The following is a 19,973-nucleotide window of genomic DNA, read 5'->3' as shown; positions in this document are numbered from 1 at the left end:
TGGAAGCATGGTCTGGCTCCTGAGGACCAGGGGTGACAGAGGAGCACCTGGCCTGTCCCCTCATCAACCTCTACCCTGACCAAGCCATGCAGTTAGAAAGTTGAAGTTTTCATACACCCACTTGCGCAGACTCATCCTGGGAGTCAGGCAGGGTTTGCTCCCTCCCACATGCTTCCACTGTGCAGACTCGGCCCTTTGTCCCCTTCACCCCCAATCCCCATGCTGCCAGGTGGAAAAACTGTGACTGAGGGAGATGCTGGCCCATGAGGCTGGAGCAGGGTGGTGACAGCAGCCTCCCCAGGGCACCAGTCTGGGGCATGCTGGTGCTAGGTTTGTTCCCACAGGTGTGCTGAAGTGCAGTCACTCTCAAGCCGCACTGTTTACTGCCGAGCTGCACCCCTCTGGCTCTTCTCTCACTGGCAGTGTGCTGGCAAGGATGGTCAGGGTTAAAAACCTGAGCTCTACTGAGGTGCCCTGTACTCCACACTGTTGTGGGTGGAAAGCACTGGAGCACCTCAGTCCACCAACCAACAGATGTGTGCTCAATGTAGTATCATTATCTGACTAGGACTAATCCATTTTGAAAACTAATTAAAAAAAAGGTTGCTAGGATAGTGAGAGAAGTGGGCTGGATCAACTCAGCCCAGGCAGAAGCTTTGGAGGGAGTCCAGGGAGGCAGGAAAGATCCACAAGGAGTTTCCTGCAAGGAAACCATTCAAGAAATTGGGCAGATGCAGCAAGTATGTGATGCCTGTGCTGCTCTGCTTGGGTGGGGGGAGCTACTACCTGGGAAAGCAGCCCAACCTGGGGACTTGGAAGGTGGGATAAAAAAGAAGGCTCAGTTTGGATCAGTCTGATTCAAGATAATACATGGTTTTTATTTTCTAAACAGAAAGCTAAAAAAATAAAAAATAAAAAATCTAATATTGGAGGAAATGTCATATTTCCCATTAGAAACCAGAACAAACCAGACCAGAAAAAAAAAAAAATCTTGCAATTAAAAAGACAAGCATTGACATATTTTCTGGTGAGGTGCAGAGGACTCTGCTCTCCCTTGGTACCATGAAACCAGTGTGACTGAGATGTCCCCTGGCTGGACAAGGCCAGCACCGTGCTGATGCTCCACTATGGGCATCCTTTGGCAGGTGAAGTTTCACGCTCAGCACTTGACCTTTGGCACCCCAGGGCAGCCACCCCAGCAGTATATGTAGAACCATAGAATCACAGAACCATAGGGGGTGAAAGTGACCTCTCAGAGATCACCAAATCCAACCCCTCTGCTAAAGCATCCTCCTTACAGTAGATTGCATAGGAAAGCATCCAGGCAGACATGTAGGATACTCACAGCTGGGTAAGCTGAGCTACACCCCTGGGCTTGGATGGCTCTACCGCTGGCACTGCTCCCAGCCTGTTATTTCCAGCGCAGAGGCCCTGGTCCAGTGGTGCTGGAATGAGACTGGGTACAGGAGCTGTAGGTGTGAAATCAGTTCAGAAGAAGCACTGGAAACTGATGCTGATGGCATTTTTGAAAATTTTTTCCCTGTGTGAGGAAAAAAAAAAAAAGGATTTCCAAAAATGACTGAAAATGAATTTGCTACATCTGCAAATAATGGCTTGTGGGTTGTCTGTATCTGCAAGTTGGTAGGAGTAGCTACAGTCAGCAATTTTCTGGCTTAAATGACAGAAGCCTATGTGCCCACAGGCTGTGGTTAAATGCCAGGTATACCACCAGTTGCCTTAAATCCCAAATACTCAACCATTGAATTGTTTAAGCTCCATGAGCTCGCACTCTCTTTGGCCAAAAAAGAGTTGGTTTTGGAACTGAGAATGGTTTGGAATTAAAGGCAACAGTATGAGAATCTGTAACTGATCTGCACTGAACAAATTATTTGGCTACCTGAAGAAAATCAAAACCTAATTTTTTTTTTTAAAGAGGCTCTAAATAAGAAAAACATTAACTTGCTGAGAAAGGGGAAACAATGTAGGCAAATTAAAGAAGGCAAGTGGGTAAGTGTATGCAGAAGTGGGGAAAATAGGGCTAGCTTCTGTTTCGTAGACAGTTGGTGTTTGTGGCATAAAATTAGACCACTGTTAAAAGAAATAGTTATAGATACTTAGAAGATCTTACGCTATTGACCTTAACACTCTACAGTAATATACTTGATGAGAGGGATTTTGTTTTATTTTTACTGAAACAAATTTCATTGTAATTAAAATACACACATGGTAAGGAAAGCTTAGGCAGTGCTTCAAGGCAGTGCAGTTCTTTCCAAGAAATTTAACTCCTCAAAATTTGCCATTTTCAGCTGTAAAGGAAAATGTCAGAGGCATGACTCCAGGAAGGGTATTTAGTCAAACAGCACCAGATGGACATGTGGGATTCACCTTATGCTTTGGTTATGAATGAAAGCAGTCCGTCAGGGGTTTGCTGCAGATTCTTTTTGCTTGAAGAACTCTGGTGAAGAGGAGGTTAACACAGCCCTGCTCAGGCATGCTGTGTTTTGATGAGGAGATTTGTTGAAATGAGAGGAAGCTCACAGGAAGCCAGGTAGCACAATGACCGAAGTATGTTGCTCGGATGAATTCAGCATGTGACCAGACATTTTGCTTGGGTATAAAGGATGCAACTGTCTCTGGGAGATATAAAGAATGTGTGACAGCATTTTCAGTATTTTCCTTTTTCCAGGAACCTCATCAACAACAAGGCTCATGCTGTCCACATGAGGTGTAATATCAGTATTTCCAACCCGCAAACAGGGAAGCAGAGAATTCTGACTGATCTCTAAGGAGCTGGGCTGTATCTGGGTTCTAAGAGGTTTGGAAGATATGTCTCTTCTTAAATTGTGAGGGATTCAGCAGTGGACTCACTGAAGCTTGTTGTGATAGAGTGAGCAACATGTGTCACCCTATACTCACAGGAAAACAAATGCAAGGCAAAGGAAGGTCCTTGTTCATCAAAGACTTAAATACACATTTGTGCCTTTTCTCATGGTGTGAGAGGGAATTCAAGGAGTGCCACACATCACACTTTTCACATAGCAAGTCATCCTTCTCTGCCCGTCTGCAAGCAGTCCTCCCTCCAGCCTAACCAAAATGTCTCTTGAACGCACTGCTTTGAAGAATGCAGATCCAAAGCCTACCCTTAGCAACCCATACACTTCAGAAATAGTTCAATGTAGAGCAAAAGAAATTATTGTACAAGCAGTCTATACAGGTGCAAGTACTTTGCTGCACAAGGTAGCTTGTTTTACTACTTAGAATTCATCCAGAGTGCTTTTTAATGGTCATAATTGTCTATGGCAAAAGTCTTTTTTGAACATAACTGTAAAGGCTGTGTTTGTATTCAAAGTGTTGTGGCTTTTTGGTTTTGCTTTGTTTTCGAAAGTGGTCAATGAAAACTGTTTTCATAAATTGAGAGCAACAACCATAACACATGTTTGAAAACAAGATAGTCTCATACAGGAAATATTTTTGCTTTCATTTTATTTTATGAATACATATACAAGAGATGCATAATCTTCCATTATTCAGGCTTAAAGGTAACAGGGGTTTTTTTTGTTTGTTTTGTTTTTTTATAGGAAAAAGGAAAATAAAGATGGAAAATAAGAGGAAAATAAAAATGAAGATGAAGGAGATGCAACATATTCAAACCATATCATTGAAAACCTTGCTAAAATTATTGCTGAAATGCAAAGATGATGGAGGACGTGTTTGTGTGTGTTGTCCTGTACCAAAAAAACCTAACCCATGGTGTTTATGCACATGAAAAAACAGTGCTTTGGCATAACCAGAGATTCCTCCATGCACACTTTGTCAACATTTTTGAAACCATGAGATAATAAAATCTGATAATTATATCATATATCAATTTCTTTCCTTGGCAGCATGTCTTTACATGCAGGGAGGGATAAAGAAGAGTCTGTTGACAAGAGACTTTTCTTCCATACTAAGATGGTCATATAGCAGGATGCAGAAGGATGCTTCAAATAGAAGAGATGAAGTTATATGTTTATATATATATATATATATATATATATATATAATGTAAAAATGTATGTTTTAAATGAGAAAGGAAGATTTGTCAAGATAAGGTAAAATGAACCACTCTAAGACTAGCTTCCAGCAAAACATTTTGCTTTATTGGATCTATTTTCTAGCTACAAGTCAAGCTGACATCTGTCAAGCTTTTTACTTTTCATGTGGCAGTCTATAAGAAATGTTTCATGCATTGTCTACAATGGTAAATACAGGGTAAATAACTGGGATTAAACAGGTGAGCAGTAACAGACTATTATAAGGACCAATAACAGCATATTATGTACATATAGCCATATTATATTCTCATGTCTTCACAGTAATGTGCAAATATGACAAATATGGCTTTCATTTTTTTTTAATGAAGAAAGTAAGACATAATTATGCAGAATAATATTTTAAAATGCTTATTAGAGTTTCACCTTTTTGTGAAACCTGTTCTTATCTTTATTGTGTTACGGTTAATGAGTCACCTCAGCACGGAGGTGTAGTTCAGGCCTAGTTCCAGAAGGGGGCACAGATTCCTAAGGCACAATATTAATGTTAAACACTTTTAATTTAAGTCATGCTATTTTGGTTATGTGTATTTTTTGATTATACGAAATAATAGGTTGTTGCTATTTATATAACAAGCAGTTGATTGTAAAAAATACAATGTTGAAGGCTACACTACATGCCTATCTGTAGCTTCAGAAATATTAGCTAATCTGAAAACACACTATACAGCGCTGCATATTAAACCCTTGTGGGTTTTTTTTGGTAATACTCCTTTTCATACATGTAGCAGAGAATTATAAGGCTTCTGCGGAATAATAATATTATAACTGAACAAATATTTTACACTCTTCCATACTGATATTTACAGTTACTTTAACTCATAATCTGCCATTTGGTAAATAACACTTATCTTGTATGCATTCTCCTCGCCTATGTAAAGTGCTTCCTTAACTGCATGAGGAAAGAAAATGCATACCTGCTTTAGGTTCAGCAAACCCTCAAAAGAAGTAGCGTTAATATTTGTTGTGGATCTGAAATGCATTATCAGAAATTGAAATTATTGCTAACTCAGTGCCCTCACCAGGCAATCTTCTATATTATTTGTCATATATAAATATATGCATATATACTAGTATGTATGTACATGCATACACATTCATCTATCATGTAATAGATAGATTTCAATTTTTTGTCCATCAACCTTTTTTATTTTGTGCTATTCAACTCACTTGTGCTACAACTGAAGCGAGATTAAAATTAAAATTTTAACATGCTACTACTAACAACCCTATGATTCATTAGCACATAAAGACAATATGCTAAAGAAAGCTGAGATGATGACAAATGAAGAGAATTTGAAATGCACTGAGAATAAGGCAATAGGCTATACATTACGACAAAGAAAATGCAAAAAAAAAAAAATCTGGAATTAATAACCACATCTTGCTGGATAGGGATTTCACTCCCTATTTTGCTGCACAGTCTTACACATCTTTACAGTGTTACTCTCCAGAATGCAAGCTCTATAGTTTCTACACCTACCAACACTTTTAATGGTAGCAAATTCAAAGCTTATTTAAAATGCCCTGATGCCACAACCTGGTAAAATAAGGCACTTCCAGGGCTCTATTCCAGTGGAGCCATGCCAAAAAGATCAGCACTGGGAAGAAGCACTCAAGAGTTCGCTGAGTTTTCTAGTTTTGTCCCACGAAACACGCCATCTTGGAGTATACTCCCTCCTCTTTCTTTTGAGATGATTTTCTTTAAAGCTATTTCATCAGTTGAAGTTGAGGAACTACTTCTTTGCAAGCAAGAGGTAAATCTTCAGTTCCTGACATTCAGTAACGTGGAAGGTCAGAGCGCTACCAGGTTAACATCTTCAGCTTTTTCAGAATCTCTGTACTCGAGCTGACATGCCAGCTAAGCCAAAAGTGTGGATTTCATAGTAGGCCCATATGGAAAGCTATGAGTGGGCATTGGTACTGGAAAGGTCATTCCTTATAATTTCATTTACTGCAAAGAAAGAACACAGGAAAAAATGACTTGATTAGCATCACACTGCTACAGGAGGGTCCCTTCAGAACTTCCCTACAAACTTGCATCCACTTTACAGTTTCAGTGCAGCTCTGAACATTAAGCAAAACATTACGAGATAGCTAGTAAAGGCTGATCACAATGCAAAACAGCAAGATTAACCAGGGTTATTAACATGCTAAATACTGGGTAACATCAGACATTGCAAGAACAGCAGCATCCAAGATCCTTGATTGCATCAAACATATTTAACATTTTCAATCACTTACATTTCCTCTAGAATTGGCTCTGAAAAATAAAGAGAACCACAGGAAATCATAGAATCGTAAGAGCCCTTTGGAATGTATGTCAGTTATTGTACGTGCTAATGGCACAAAGCTGCTAGCTGAACTGGGCACTTGAGCAGCAATGCCTAGGTAGAATATGATTTCACATGCTGATTTTTTTTCACTGTGGGCTGGCATTAAAAAAAAAGAGAGAAAAGAAACTCCTGTGTGCTCAGCCATTCCCCAGAAATAGTAACAGTACACATGGACACAGTCTTTCCTCCCATCTGCACAGACAGGTAGGAGGGGTGAGCACATTAAGACCTTTGAAAAGAGTTAGAGAAGAGATTAAACAAGGTCCACTGTCACAGCATCTGACAGTCAGACTGCATCTCTGCTGAAAAAGTGAAGTTTTCTTTATTCATGAACCTTCTTTCATTCTTTTCTGCGCCCTCCCCCCCCCCCTTCCCCTTAGATCATCAAGCAATACTGTTTCCCACACTCACATTATTTGCATTTATCAGCTTGTGATTTTTGGCAGATGGACAGGAAATGACAGAACCTGGCAAAGAACATCTACAGTGGACTACACAACATCCCTTTTATTTCCACCCCACCTCCCAGCAGTGACTGCCACCACCTGATTTACATGAAGATAGACAAAATGCCATCAGTAATGTTATCACTACTCCTGAGTGAGAGATGCTGGGAGTGGGAAACACATGCTCACGTCATGGAAGTGCCACGGAAAAGCCCAAGTTTTCCTTTGCCTGTGGGCTGCTGTTCACAGCCATCCAGATAACTCCGTGTGTTTACTGAAAAAGACCAAGCCTGTCTAAAAACAATTTCCTGAAACAATTGGTTGTTTTTTATTATATATATATATATATATATATATATATATATATATATATATATATATATATATATATATATATATGTTTTTTTTTTTTTGTTTTTTTTTTTGAAAACTGATTTTGTAATTTTAGCACATGAATCAGTCAGGATTAATGTCACAGGTCCTAGCCAATGCAACCACTTCAGCCAATGCCATATGTAAGAAAGGAAACAGCAGTTGTGTTTGTAACTAACTACACATTTATGGCAGCGGACTAAGAGCAGCATGTTTCCATGCTGCATGAGATGTAAATACAAAGTAGTTCATGAGAGAGTTCTAGAGTTTTAGTATCACTGAACACCGGAAATAAATGTAAGCAAACAGCTGTTCTCTGTGACAAAGACTGCCCTGCCATCTGAACACAGCAAGAAATGCTTCCCCATTTATGTGCTGCAAGGCCTTAGACAGCTTCCTGAACCAAATCTCTACCTTGAATGCAAACAGTGCACATTTTCTGAGGGACAGTTCTTCCATGATGCTTCTGTAAAGACAGATTCTTAGATAAACTTCTCAAACTAACATTGGGTATGAAGCAAAACTCACAGTGATATCTTTGTGCTGTGTGCAACAAAGAAAACAAATCCTCATATGGGTCAGTCAGTATTACTTTTTTCTTAACTTTGCACCAAAATTCTGATTTCTATTCCACCAAATAAAATTAAGATACTACTCAGGCAATCATGAGACTTATGTTTATATGCAGTGCTTAAAGACATTAGATAACAGTTCTTCACAGTGTTTCTATACAAACATGAAAGTATCACTACTGTCAGGACAGTGAGGTGGAGAAACAGAGGTAATCACCACCACAGAAAGTGTTGGCATTCAGGTACCTCAAATATCTGGGTAAATGCTTGGACATAAGCTGAGGTGCTCTTGACTTGTTCAATAAAATTCTCACAAATAATATCCCTTAGCCTAATATCACAAGATTCTCCCTGTTAAAGCACTTAGAAAAAGTATTTTGGAAACAACTGGGTGACACAAGAGCCTAAGAGCTAGAAGTCCATCACCAAAACCAGTTTGGGCCCTTAAAGGCTGCCTTTCCAGCCCTGTTAGGTGCCCTCAGATGAATTGTCTGTCACTCAAGCCCTGTAAACATGACTTTAGAAGTGACATGACTTTTCATCTGGGAGCCCACCTGCTTTGGTCCATTGCTCATGCTCTCTTCAGCTCTCAGCAGCCAGATAAACCTGTCACCAACTCATAATTTGTTTGTTGACTCCAACAGGCTACAGACTGGATCTTTGGCTTTATTGTTCATTTTTATTATATACTTTATAAAAGGTGAATTTCTGCTATCTTGATGTTCTCACATAACATCATCTGACAACTTTTTAGCAGCAGTCACTACAAAATGTCAGTGTTGAACTGAAGTGTAGCCATTGCCACCACATCTCACAGAGTCAAATTAGCTATGAGCATGCTCAGCATCGGCTTCATCCACACTGGCTCACAGACAGCAGGGCTCAGACACAGGTCACTGCTATTTCTTCCCCTTTACCCACCATTGCGCTTAAGATGCAAAAATTCCAAATAGTGAAGTGGGAACAAAGTCATGGAGATACACAAGGCGCAAGCCCCAAGTGGGGGAACAGATAACCCAGAAAAGCAGCTGATGCTGCAGAGGAAAACTGCTCACAGAGAGTGCTAAACACAAGAGCTGAAAGGGGAAGTGTGCCTACAGCAGCCTTCCCCATGCTGCCCACCAGAGCACCTGAAGCTGGAAAGAAATCCCTCCAGAAGAGGGGAGCCTACAGAGCAGGCAGCAGGCACATGTGGGTGATGCACTGGGTGAGGTTCGCTGGGTTCAGCTTGAGACATGAAACCTGCCTCCTCCAGCACTCCCATGAAGATGCTCCACTCTCACGCCAGGTCTGACAGATGGAAGTGGGGCCGAAAATGCAGTTTAGTCAAAATAACATGAAAATTTGGATTACGTTCCTCAAGTAGTTTCAGCTTAGAGATAGAAGTGTCTTCAACATTTTTTAATTTTAAATTTCTGGAAAATTCACTTTTTTATACTCTGAATTTTATTAACCCTGCTGGATGTTAAAGGAAATGTTTTATTTGGAAACTCTGTTATTGAAAGACTGATTTTTTTAAACATCCTGTATGCCCATCTGGCCTGTATCTGACAACTGCCAGAAGTCAGTTCTTCAGGAAAGAGCACAGCAACCAGGCATGCCTCCAGTGATGTTTCCTCCAACAACTTTACACCTCCTGACTGCTGGAGGGCTTCAGGATCAAGAGGAGCTATGGGTACTTGTCTCTCGGGGTCTTAGATCACAGAATCACAGAACTGTAGTGGCTAGAAGGGACCTCTAGAGGTGTACATTCTTCCATAAAATTCTCTAGTAGTCTTCCAAACCTACTCTGGCCTTCATGGTTTTCTGCAGCAATGGGTTCAATGGGTTCCAGCTGAAGGATGTGTAAGAAAAGTATTTCCTCTTGTTTTAAATTTGGTTCTTGATAGTATCGTTCATATGCCATGTGAACAAGTTGGTTGCTTCTTATTCAGCACTGCCTTTGCCATCCATCACTTCCTTTCCCCAAAGCATCCTCAGGACTCTGCTTGGTCCTGTAGACCCAAGAACTAAGGAAGGTAAAGTAGACTGTTGGAGCAGAGAAAATAATTTGCATTTTTCTCTTTGCTCCCACATTATTAAAAAAATCAAAGGGAGTCAGCTGCCTTGAATAATCTAGTTTTGGCTTACAAACTTTTTCCTACAACAGGACTGTGTGAGACACAGATCAGTAGCATTCAGTGCAAGGAACATTTTGGTCTGGGTTTGAATTTCTTTTCTAAGGCAAATGCTGGTCTTTGATTCAGCAGCTGCTTGGATACATTCATATCTGTAGTACTATTCAAAGAGTAGTTGTGTTTTTCAACAAGGGTAACATTTTCAAAAACAAACAAAAAAAATTGGTAATGTTTTTACACATTTTTAAAACATAAACTGAGTATACATAATCCTTAGTATTATTCTCAGGGGAGGAGATCATTGTTGCTTCTGTTGCTAAAACCTACAGTTCCCCACAATGCCTTCCCTCAACTGAGATTTTCCATCATCATGTTCAGCTTTTCCACTGATATAAACTCAAGAAGTAATAGTGCTGAGAAATGCAAGTAACATGTGACCTCTCTACCTGTCAAGGCATCTGAAAGCGGAACCTTTCCTTTTCTAAACAGCAGATGCCACAGCAGCAGGCTGTGGTGACCTGTTGCACTACATTTTAGTTTAATAGGGAGGATTTTTTTTCTTGTGTGTTAAATTTTTAAATTTTTCTTTAAAATGCCCTTGCAATGGAAATTTTTTCTTCAGTAATTAGCAAAATCAGTGCTTTACTGATGCTACAGTTTGGGTTCCTGCATTAAACAGGACAACCAGATATATCTGAATAAACACATATTCCACATATAGATGTGAACTTCAAGGAAATTGAATATTTTTAACATTTTGTTGCTATATATGGATTCTATCAACTGGCAAAAGTTCAAATTTCTATAGACTCCTGCTGTCCTTTTATCTGAATACTAATTCAAGTATGGGTAGCATTGTGGCTTTTTGTTTTAATAAAGTAACTGTTCCTCTGAGACCTAGTTCTGTCTTCCAGCTTAGATATTGATCCCACTGAAAACAAAGAAGCTACAAGGTCAGAGGAGCAAGAAGTGGAGAGAAGCTACAACTGGTGAGCTTTTCGGGGGTATACAAAGGAGATTGTCTGGAAGACTTAGCCGTGTGTCATTTAATACCCCTAAAGGTAAATGTTCCCAAGAGTCTGAGAAGAAATGAAAAGTGAGCTGAGAGACATGACTGAAGCCACAATTGTAAAGAAATGTGCCTACAATTTTGGAAAGGAATGCTGGCACTCTGAAAACACATCCTATCTCTGTCCATGTTGCTAACGGTGATAATCTCTCTGGCTGCACTCTTGACCTTCTGCACTATGAAGCTACCAATATTCTTACACGGAAACATATAGATTAGGCAAACATCAGTGAGTGGGCCATGCCACAGGTATTCCTCTTCCATGCTTTGCACTGTCCTGTACTGCGCTATCCTATCTGACCTTCCTGCAGCTCCCATCTTGCCAGGCAGATTAAAGCCTAATTTAAACAAGAAGCAGGTCCTTTGTTAACTATCTGAAATAAACAGTGCTCTCTATTCACAGAAGCTTTTATTGCGAGAAACAAAAACAAATTGCACACCTTTTAAGTAATTTTGAGAGGCTTCTAGAAGAAAAACTCTGATGATAATATAGATCTTCCACTTTCACCCATTATTTTTCTCTCTTTTCTTAATTAAGGCTCCAGTGTCTGGTCAGCATAAGCCTCAGTCTACTCACACATCACACACCAAAAACTGTGGAAGTCAATGACCATCTTTTTGTTGACTTAATCCACTTCCGCAGTGTCCCAGAAAAGTTTAGATAATGAGTACATGTAATGGCGCTGAGGGCTGTACTTAACTGTTGCTCTCCTTTTCAACAGCACACTTCACTTGCATTCAAAATAAATAAGTAAATGCACAGCATTCTTTGCCTTGAGCAAAGAAGCATTTTTTTTTCTATGACATCACTACACAAGTATCAACTAATCCGGCAAACTAAATGGAGTCCTGGGGTCTTCTTTTGTCTGCTACAAAAGGAGGCACAGATTGATATTGTTGATACAGTCCTGTGTGAAGACACAACCAGAATGACTCTGCTCCCACGGGTTTGCAGCACTGCGCAGGCGTGAATGTTTCAAGTTACTGACTTGGCTGCAAGCAACAGGCACTGCCATCCTCATGTCCACCTCCTGCCAGTACTGCACAGGACTCATCCAGAATACTGTCAGATCACTGGGAGAAGAAAGAAGTCCAGTGGAAGCTTCCAGAAGAAAGGCTTGTGGGTTCTTATTCACTGGGAGAGTTTCCACCGTTCTCCATTGCATTGTTCTTTATGTAGTGTGATAAAGGTGATGCCAAATGGCACTGAAAGGTTTGGAGCACAGCAGATACCTTGTGATTAACAGCTCATATACATCTGCCTGTTCCTATGTAGATAGTGATGGTATACACTCAGTGCTGTGAAGGCACTCCATTCAGGATAAGTTTTCATAGAATCATAGAATGGTTTGGGTTGGAAAGGACCTCAGGGATCATAAAGTTCCAACCCCACTGCTACAGGCAGTGTTGCCAACAGCTAGATCAAGCGCTAGATCAGACTGCCCATGGCTCGATCCAACCTGGCCTTGAACACCTCCAGGGACTGGGCATCTGCAACAGAATCACAGAATAGCAGGGATTGGAAGGGACCTCTAGAGATCATCGAGTCCAACCCCCCTGCCAAAGCTGCTCCCTACAGCAGGTCACACGGGTAGGCGTCCAGGTGTCTTGAGTATCTCCAGAGAAGGAGAATCCACAGCCTCTCTGGGGCAGCCTCTTCCAGTGCTCTGTCACCCTCACCCTGAAGAAGTTCCTTTGTGTATTGATGGGGAACTTCCTATGCTCCAGTTCATGGCCATTTCCCCTTGTCCAGTACTTACAGGCCACTGAAAAGAAATCGGCCATGTCCCTTTGACTCCAAACTTACGGTATTTATAAACATTAAAAATATCACCTCTAAGTCTTCTTTTGTCAAGGCTGAACAGACCCAGGCCACCCAGCCTTTCCTCATAGGGGAGATGCTCCAGGCCCTTTATCATCTTTGTGGCCCTTCGCTGAACTCTCTCCAGCAGTTACTGGGGATCCCAGAACGTGATATAACCTCTCTGGGCAACCTGTTCCTCACCACTCTCTCAGTGAACCTCACCACTCTCTCAGTGAAAAACTTACCCCTGATGTCTAATCTAAACCTCCCTTCATTTAGTTTAAAACCATTCCCCTTTGTCCTATCACCATCTACCCATTTTAGGTTCTCACTGAGGGGAACAGCCAAGGCACCTCCACAACTGACAGACCAACCTTTCCTTGTTACTTTTTGTCCACCTGTCATCACTACAGACCACTTTTCATAAGTGAAGCAAAAGTTTCAGAGGCTGTAATGCTCTCATACCAAAAAGGAACAAAAAGTGACCTGCTCTGCTCTGCCTGGTGCACTTGTCATGGAAAATACAAATAATACCAGCTGCATCTTTCAAGATACATGTGTGAAAAGCCTGTGTGAATAATACTCTACACTGCTCAAATGGGCAGAACTAGGCAGTGCCATGTTTGAACTCCATGGCCTGGCTGCATATCAAACTGCATATCTGTGTGTCACATTTGAACAGTGTTCAGAAAAGAGAAGCAGTGGAGCAGTTTAGATAGAAAAACTGTATAATTTTCGCTTTTCAAAAAAATGTATTAGTGTTAGTCAAGCCTTACAACTACACAGGCTCCAGTCCAGTGATATCTTCGTGTACTGCTTTGCACAGTGCAGGCATACCCCTAAGTGCTTTGAACTTCCATTACCTTCAGTGGTTCACTGGCCACAAAGTATCTTGGAGAAAGAACCATGCCTTCCTCTCCATTAGGCACAGCTATGAACACACTGTCACTTTGCAGCATATGAATGATGATACAAAAACACCACTCTGGAGTGAGTTTAGGAGTCTGACATTAACATAATGCTACCTGTGGCATAGTATGACATTCACTTTGATGTCTTCAATTACTGCCCTCAGATTTTTCCAAAAATGATGACACACCTTGCTGCATCAGGCTTCTGTGCTGTTTATAAGCTCTTTATTTCAGACCAAATGCCAAATACTAGCATCACTTGAGAGGAATTCAAATTCACAAAAGAATTCAGATCACATGAGTAAAATCCTAGTTTTTATCTGGGTCCCTAGTTTCCTTCTACTAATAAACAGCTCTTCTCTCTGACGCACAAAAGTTGCAACAGAGAATAAAGACTTATTACTTAAGTCATTCATAAAAAAGAGAGTTGTCTTAGAGAACTTCTAAATCTATTATTATGCTATGAATTAAAGAAAATTTCAGAAAGGAGACAAATTCCCGAGATGCCAGTTTGAAATGCAAAACTATGTATCGTGCTAAAGCTTACTGAGTTAAAACCGAAACAAAACAAGTCCTGTGAAGCTATGGAAAATATAACTTCACATGTTCCGTAAGAAGTCAGATCTTGTATTATCTCAGGTGTCCTGGATGTGTTAAAACCTTGAACTTATTTTTATCTGTTTAATCATAATAAACTACCACCACAGGGTATGCTATTTTTAGAGACTGAGAATGGGACAGTGGAGCAAGTGAGTGACAGCAAGTAGCAGTTTTTTTACAAAACACAATCCTCCAATATGAATGTAAGCCTGACAGGATTAAGGGTATTGTTGTGCATAACAACAAATAACATGGAGCCATTTTTCTACCTGCTCTGTCCTTTCCCTTATTTATCTCAGTACCTCCAAACAGTGCAAAATCTCCCCTAGCTACTGTTCTGAGGAGGGGTAAGGATCCTCCCTGCAGTCTGGTGACAGCACTGTGTGGCAGTAGTTTGATTGTGGCTCTTGATTAGGGTGCCCAGACTAAACGAATCGCATCACATCACACACTGGGTTGAGATTGTTCTCCCCTCCCATAAGCAACCCTGCAAGTGTCCTACACCTCCTGTTCTGCATACACTTAGTGTTGAATCCCTGGCTTCTGGTAACAGCACAGGAATCAGCAGAGATGTAGTGATTCTTAGAACAGTGGGGTCTAAACCTTATCTTGTTTTTATGGCATTGCTCACCATTTCGATTTTAAACCAAAGAATCTGAGTCTAGAGGGAATTTTTAAGCAGCTAGCTTTCACTGAGGCTATCCTTGTCTGGAGCTACTGGGGTTTGGACTGTGCAGTGGCTGCAGGACTAGCCCTGCTATGGTACAAGCCACATTTGACACACACATACACGCACGCATGAGGGAAGGGCTGGGCAACAGACCACATTTTAACCAAAATTATGTGTTTACGTTCCTCAGAGCATCTGTAAGGGAAACAAAACAGACATGTTTTACATTTTACGCAAAATTTCCACACAACAGAAGAACTATGCAAATAGTACCTAAAGCAGCCAAAACCTGAGGTCAGTATTGCTGGAAGCTTTGTGGGTGTGAAAGAGGAAGAAGTAAGGAAGAACAGACACTGTTTTGCTAGAAACAACAGAGATTTACCCCTCTCATGTGAAATACAGCAATACAAACTCACTGTCATGATCAGCGTTACTTTCCAGTTTAGTGCCCAATAGTAAAATAATACTGTCAGATGCTGGTGCTCAAAACTCACATATCACACACCCTGAAGCATGACAAGATTGTATACACAATTGACAGAAATTTAAAGCAATTCTTCATTTGCCTGTTCTTAGCCTCCAGTCATCTCAGATAGCATTTATCAAACCCCAAAAATAGACAAAAGGAAACTTTACTTTCTACTGTCATATTTCTCATCCCATCCCATAATGGTACCCCCCAACTGACAGAAAACTCAGCTGAGGGCAGCGCTTGAGATTCAATTCAATCAGAGCACACCAGGGTTGGAAGAACAAGGCTGGATCCATCTGGTGGTCCCAAAGGCTGGCAGGTGGCAAATGGAGAGGGAGCAGCAGGACAGGAGCACACTGTGAAGCACTGAGCCTGGTGTAGGAATTGTCTAGCAGGGGGTCCCTACAGGGTGGAGGCGCCTCCAACATGCATGGATCAGCCCTCAGTGCTGGCCCTGGAACATGGTGCTCTGAGTTGCCTGGCTCCTCCTAGGCACATGAGGCCTATGCCACTCAGCTTGAGAGAAACAGTGGGGTCGCTGACATACTCCAGCACTTGGAGACACTTTGCTCACCATTTTTGGATCAATTTATCATATCTAGCATTTCATTTTACATCTAGATTACATACTGAGAAAGGTACTTTCAGTCTAATTTATCAAGACATCTCCTACTTCAGTGCTACAAAGGCAGCTGAGGACAGTTAAGATAAGAATTGATTTTAACTTGTAGGTTTCAGTAGGAAGGGTTCTTGATTCAGAAAAAATGACAAATTAGCTTTAGAAAAAAAAATCTGGAGGTACAGTAGGAAAATGGGGAACAAGAGAGGATCCAAAATCTGATTTCAGAGTTTAAAAAAGCCAAATAAGACTACATTTCCATATTGATTATACAATTATAAATCTTTATGGAAGCTTTTCCAACATTGCACATGAGCAATTCATCAAAGCATATTAGGTGCCAGAAATGTTGCATTCAATATAAAGGGGTCATTAAGTTTCTTATAATTGCACATTACTGAAAGTTTTGTTAGCTCTAAATCAAATAAATGGTATGTGCACATATGCTCTTTAATTAACTTTATGGAATAATATTGTGGCCCCTTGTGATCATTTGGAATCTTCCAAAATAAGCCATTTTGCACTATTGTTTGCAAAAAAATCCCCAGCTTATGTTCAAACAGATAATAACTGGAGAGAAGAATGACACCTTGGGGTCATACATGAGCACTTGCTGAGCACCATTTTCTTTCCACAGCTGATGGATTCAGCTCTTTTTCCAGTGAATCAATCTCCAAGTCTGATGGACATCAGTCAATGGGAATAGCATTTGGCCTCAAAACTGACAGGTTAAAAGATACAACAAAGTTTATCTGGTCTCATTCTGAGTAAGGAGTGTGTTGGGTTTTTCTGGAACTGGACCCTACTTGCCCCGTTATCATCATCATCAGCAATACCTTTTTCCTTTATAACCCTCTTCATCAGCAAACCTCAAAATGCATTCAATACAGAAAAGATCAATGTGAAGATATAAGACCAATGTTAAAATCATTATTTTTACCTTTTAGCAAAATGGGTACCAATCCAGGGACAATGCTAGGATGCTACAGTTCATATACTCTCTGATGAAACATGTTTGTGTGCTTCTTTGGAGGCAATAGGAAATGTTATGAGCCCAGATTGGGTCACTTTCCCACCCAGCCTGCTACAAAAGCTGAGCTCACAGGGCTTTTTGCTCAAGAAGATAAGATGATAAATGTAATGTGACTCACTGAGCAGCCACACTCTGCTGATGGGAGAGAAAGGCTGGATTGGGCTGACAACATTTTTAAGACCAAGGTGTATCATTCTTACACCTCACTAGACTGTGAGAAGACCTTTTCTTGATAAATTCCCATCATTTTTCAGTTTCTCTTGGAGGGTTTGAGCCAACAGTTGATTCCATGGATCTACACTTGAGACCCTTTGATGCAAGCAGGGCCAAGGGCAAACCTAGATGTTCCTGAACTGAGCTGGGTAACCACCAGCAAGGTGTAATGAGGTGTTCTGCCCAGCACAGGATACACAGCTATGAAAGCCACCACATTAAGGCAGCTGCTGGACTCTCATACTCCTTGGATGCTAAAGCTGCCTATAACAAGCACTTTAAATTAGAGCACCTGGAAGAATACACTTATTTACACATGGTCCCAGTGTGACAGAGCTGTGAATATGGCAAAACATATTTTCTTCTCCTCCTCTCTCCCACACACTATGTTAAGATGCAGAATGGCTCTTCAGAATGGGCTGATGGAGTAAGGTCAACAGACAACACCATGCATGGCTACAAGAGTTTGGTAAGAATTGCAGGTGCATTCCCAGGGAAGGAGAAACTGTTCCCACTTGCAGCTGGATTCATGTCACAAAAACTATGCCGAGGTCAGTGTTCACCACTAGAAAGGACCTCAGCACTCAGCTGTGGGCGTGTAGATGTGTTAACATTTGGCTAAGCCTTCAGATACAGTGTTGTGACAGGACCCTGAAAGGTCCTGAGTCTGCTAAGGTCACACTTCAGACTCTGGGCTGAGGCTGGTGCCCTAGCGCAGGAGAGGGCTTTTAACTGATGGAACGAAAGAAAAAAAGTTAACTGCAACGAAGGTTTGGATGAAAGGCTGTGCAGGATGATTGCTGTTCACGCTGCACAGCAGCCTTTCCAGTGTACCACACCTTCTGTAAAACAGTTACATGAAACAAATGATTATCTCCAGTAGCTTCCATCTACACACATTTCTGAAATACTTTCATTCCAAACTATTTTGAGAGGAAACATTATAAAGAATGGAAACCTGGCATTCAATCGGATGGAAACCTCTGTTTCCATTATACAGAATAGGAAAAAAAAAAAAAACTATAGAAAGAATACCCAACATTAACTGCTAAGTAGAGAGATAAAAGATAACTGGAGGCTAGCGTCAGGAGCACTCTGAGGCTTAATGTGTTTACCTGCATTTGGACAGGCTTGTGAAGGGTGGGTTGGAGCTGCATTTGCCACATAAACATGTGTCTAGAAACTGGATTTTGACAGACAAAAATTCTGTTTTCTTAAAAACTCACAAAATAAACGCTTTTTTTTTTTTTTTTTTCCAAAGCACGGATGAAAGGCTTCTCTGGTCAAGACACAGAGCAAATATTTACAGGTACTGGGGAGACACCATTTCCTCCCTGTAGGCTTCAACCTAGTGTCTGCCACATAATTTCATCCATTCAATGATTTTTTCTTTCCAGCCATCTGCCAAGAGGAAATAACTTTGCTGTATTGGGAGTCTGGGAATCCTAGAAAACAATCTTAAATCCATAAAATAATAGAAGTGCAGTTTTACTGAGCTGTTCAATTCTATTCTGATTTTTATTACAATGTCAACAAGAGTTTAATTTGTTTTAAAGTTTAGGTTCTTAAATCTGAGTGATATACAGTAGTTTACGGCTTGCTGGCAACAGCTACTGTGGAAAAAAAAAAGGAAAGTGCATATAAAGGCAGTTCTAAGTTTGACATTGTGAAAGCAGGGAGCAGTGCCAAGAGCAGCAAACAGCATGGCTTTCCCAATCCTGGCTGGCTTTAGGGACTGCTTGCTATTGACATCAGTCGCTATGGGATACATTTCCCTGCTCTAACAAATTTCATCTGGAGACTGTAATTAAAAAGAAATGTCTCAATGTGTAATTTCTTTCCCTAAAACATTTACAGATGTTAACTAGGTTGCTAATGGTGTGAGATGTCTGTGGGCAGAAATCTTTCTCCTTATCTGCTGTGTCAGAGAAGATTTCTTTATTAAAAGTTGTTGTGAAGGTAGTGTGTTTTCTGTGTGTGTCACTGTGTGTGGGGTGCTGGTGGTTTGTTTTTTTTTTAAGCCCCTTCCTGAACTGAAAGGTTAGGAGGTGCATTTTCTTTATCATCTCTTCTGTTTTTTTTTTTAATTTGGAAATCATCTCCAAAGTTAGCCTGATGGAAAAGTGAAGGTAGCAGCCGTCTTTGCCTAGCAGCTAAGAATTATCCTATCTGAGCATTACAATTATAACAATAATATTAGCTGTAATAATAATAATAGCAGTGGTGATGTAAGTTTCTTCTTGCTCCAGTGACTTTTCATCAGTCCCTTTGGCTGGCACCCCTTACTAAGCATTGCTAAAAGCATTTATGGGTGCACACGAGATAAAGGAGAAACTGCTCCATGGTACGTGCGCACAGTACATGAGCAGGGGAACCACAGGGTGGCTGAGCTCTAAGCACACAGCTCCTAGGGAGCAAGGGGTTTCTCCAGCAGTGAAGGTGGGCGCTGTCCATGTGCCAGCTGCACCCCTGTGCAGGCTGTGTGCCGGGTGGGCCGCATGAAGGGCTCCTCCCTCCCCAGCACCCCACAGCAAGTGATGGTTGGCACATGCAACCCAGGTACAGCTGGCTGCTGGGACTTTCCTCCTGCACTCCTGTTTGTTTATTTATTTATTTATTTCTGTAACTGGCTTTGATTGGAGCCAGAG

General features: G+C 41.0%; 1 protein-coding gene across 3 annotated transcripts in view; it reads right to left on the bottom strand.

Annotated features, from left to right (window-relative positions):
* Positions 1-3,610: 3,610 nt before the first annotated feature.
* NFATC1 (nuclear factor of activated T cells 1) overlaps positions 3,611-19,973 on the bottom strand; it is a 116,490-nt gene continuing 100,127 nt past the window's right edge. For all 3 annotated transcript variants that reach the window (XM_065753014.1, XM_065753015.1, XM_065753017.1), the window contains one exon: positions 3,611-6,045. In XM_065753014.1, the coding sequence (XP_065609086.1) occupies positions 5,996-6,045 (50 nt within the window). In that variant the 3' untranslated portion in view covers positions 3,611-5,995. The remainder of the gene's footprint in view (positions 6,046-19,973) is intronic.

This window comes from Cyrtonyx montezumae, unplaced genomic scaffold (genome assembly GCF_038088225.1).
Source record: "Cyrtonyx montezumae isolate F1298 unplaced genomic scaffold, pur_monq_1.0 scaffold_8, whole genome shotgun sequence".
Lineage (NCBI taxonomy): Eukaryota > Metazoa > Chordata > Aves > Galliformes > Odontophoridae > Cyrtonyx > Cyrtonyx montezumae.
The sequence above is the reverse complement of the archived record's forward strand: the minus strand, read 5'-3'. Positions and strand labels throughout refer to the sequence as shown.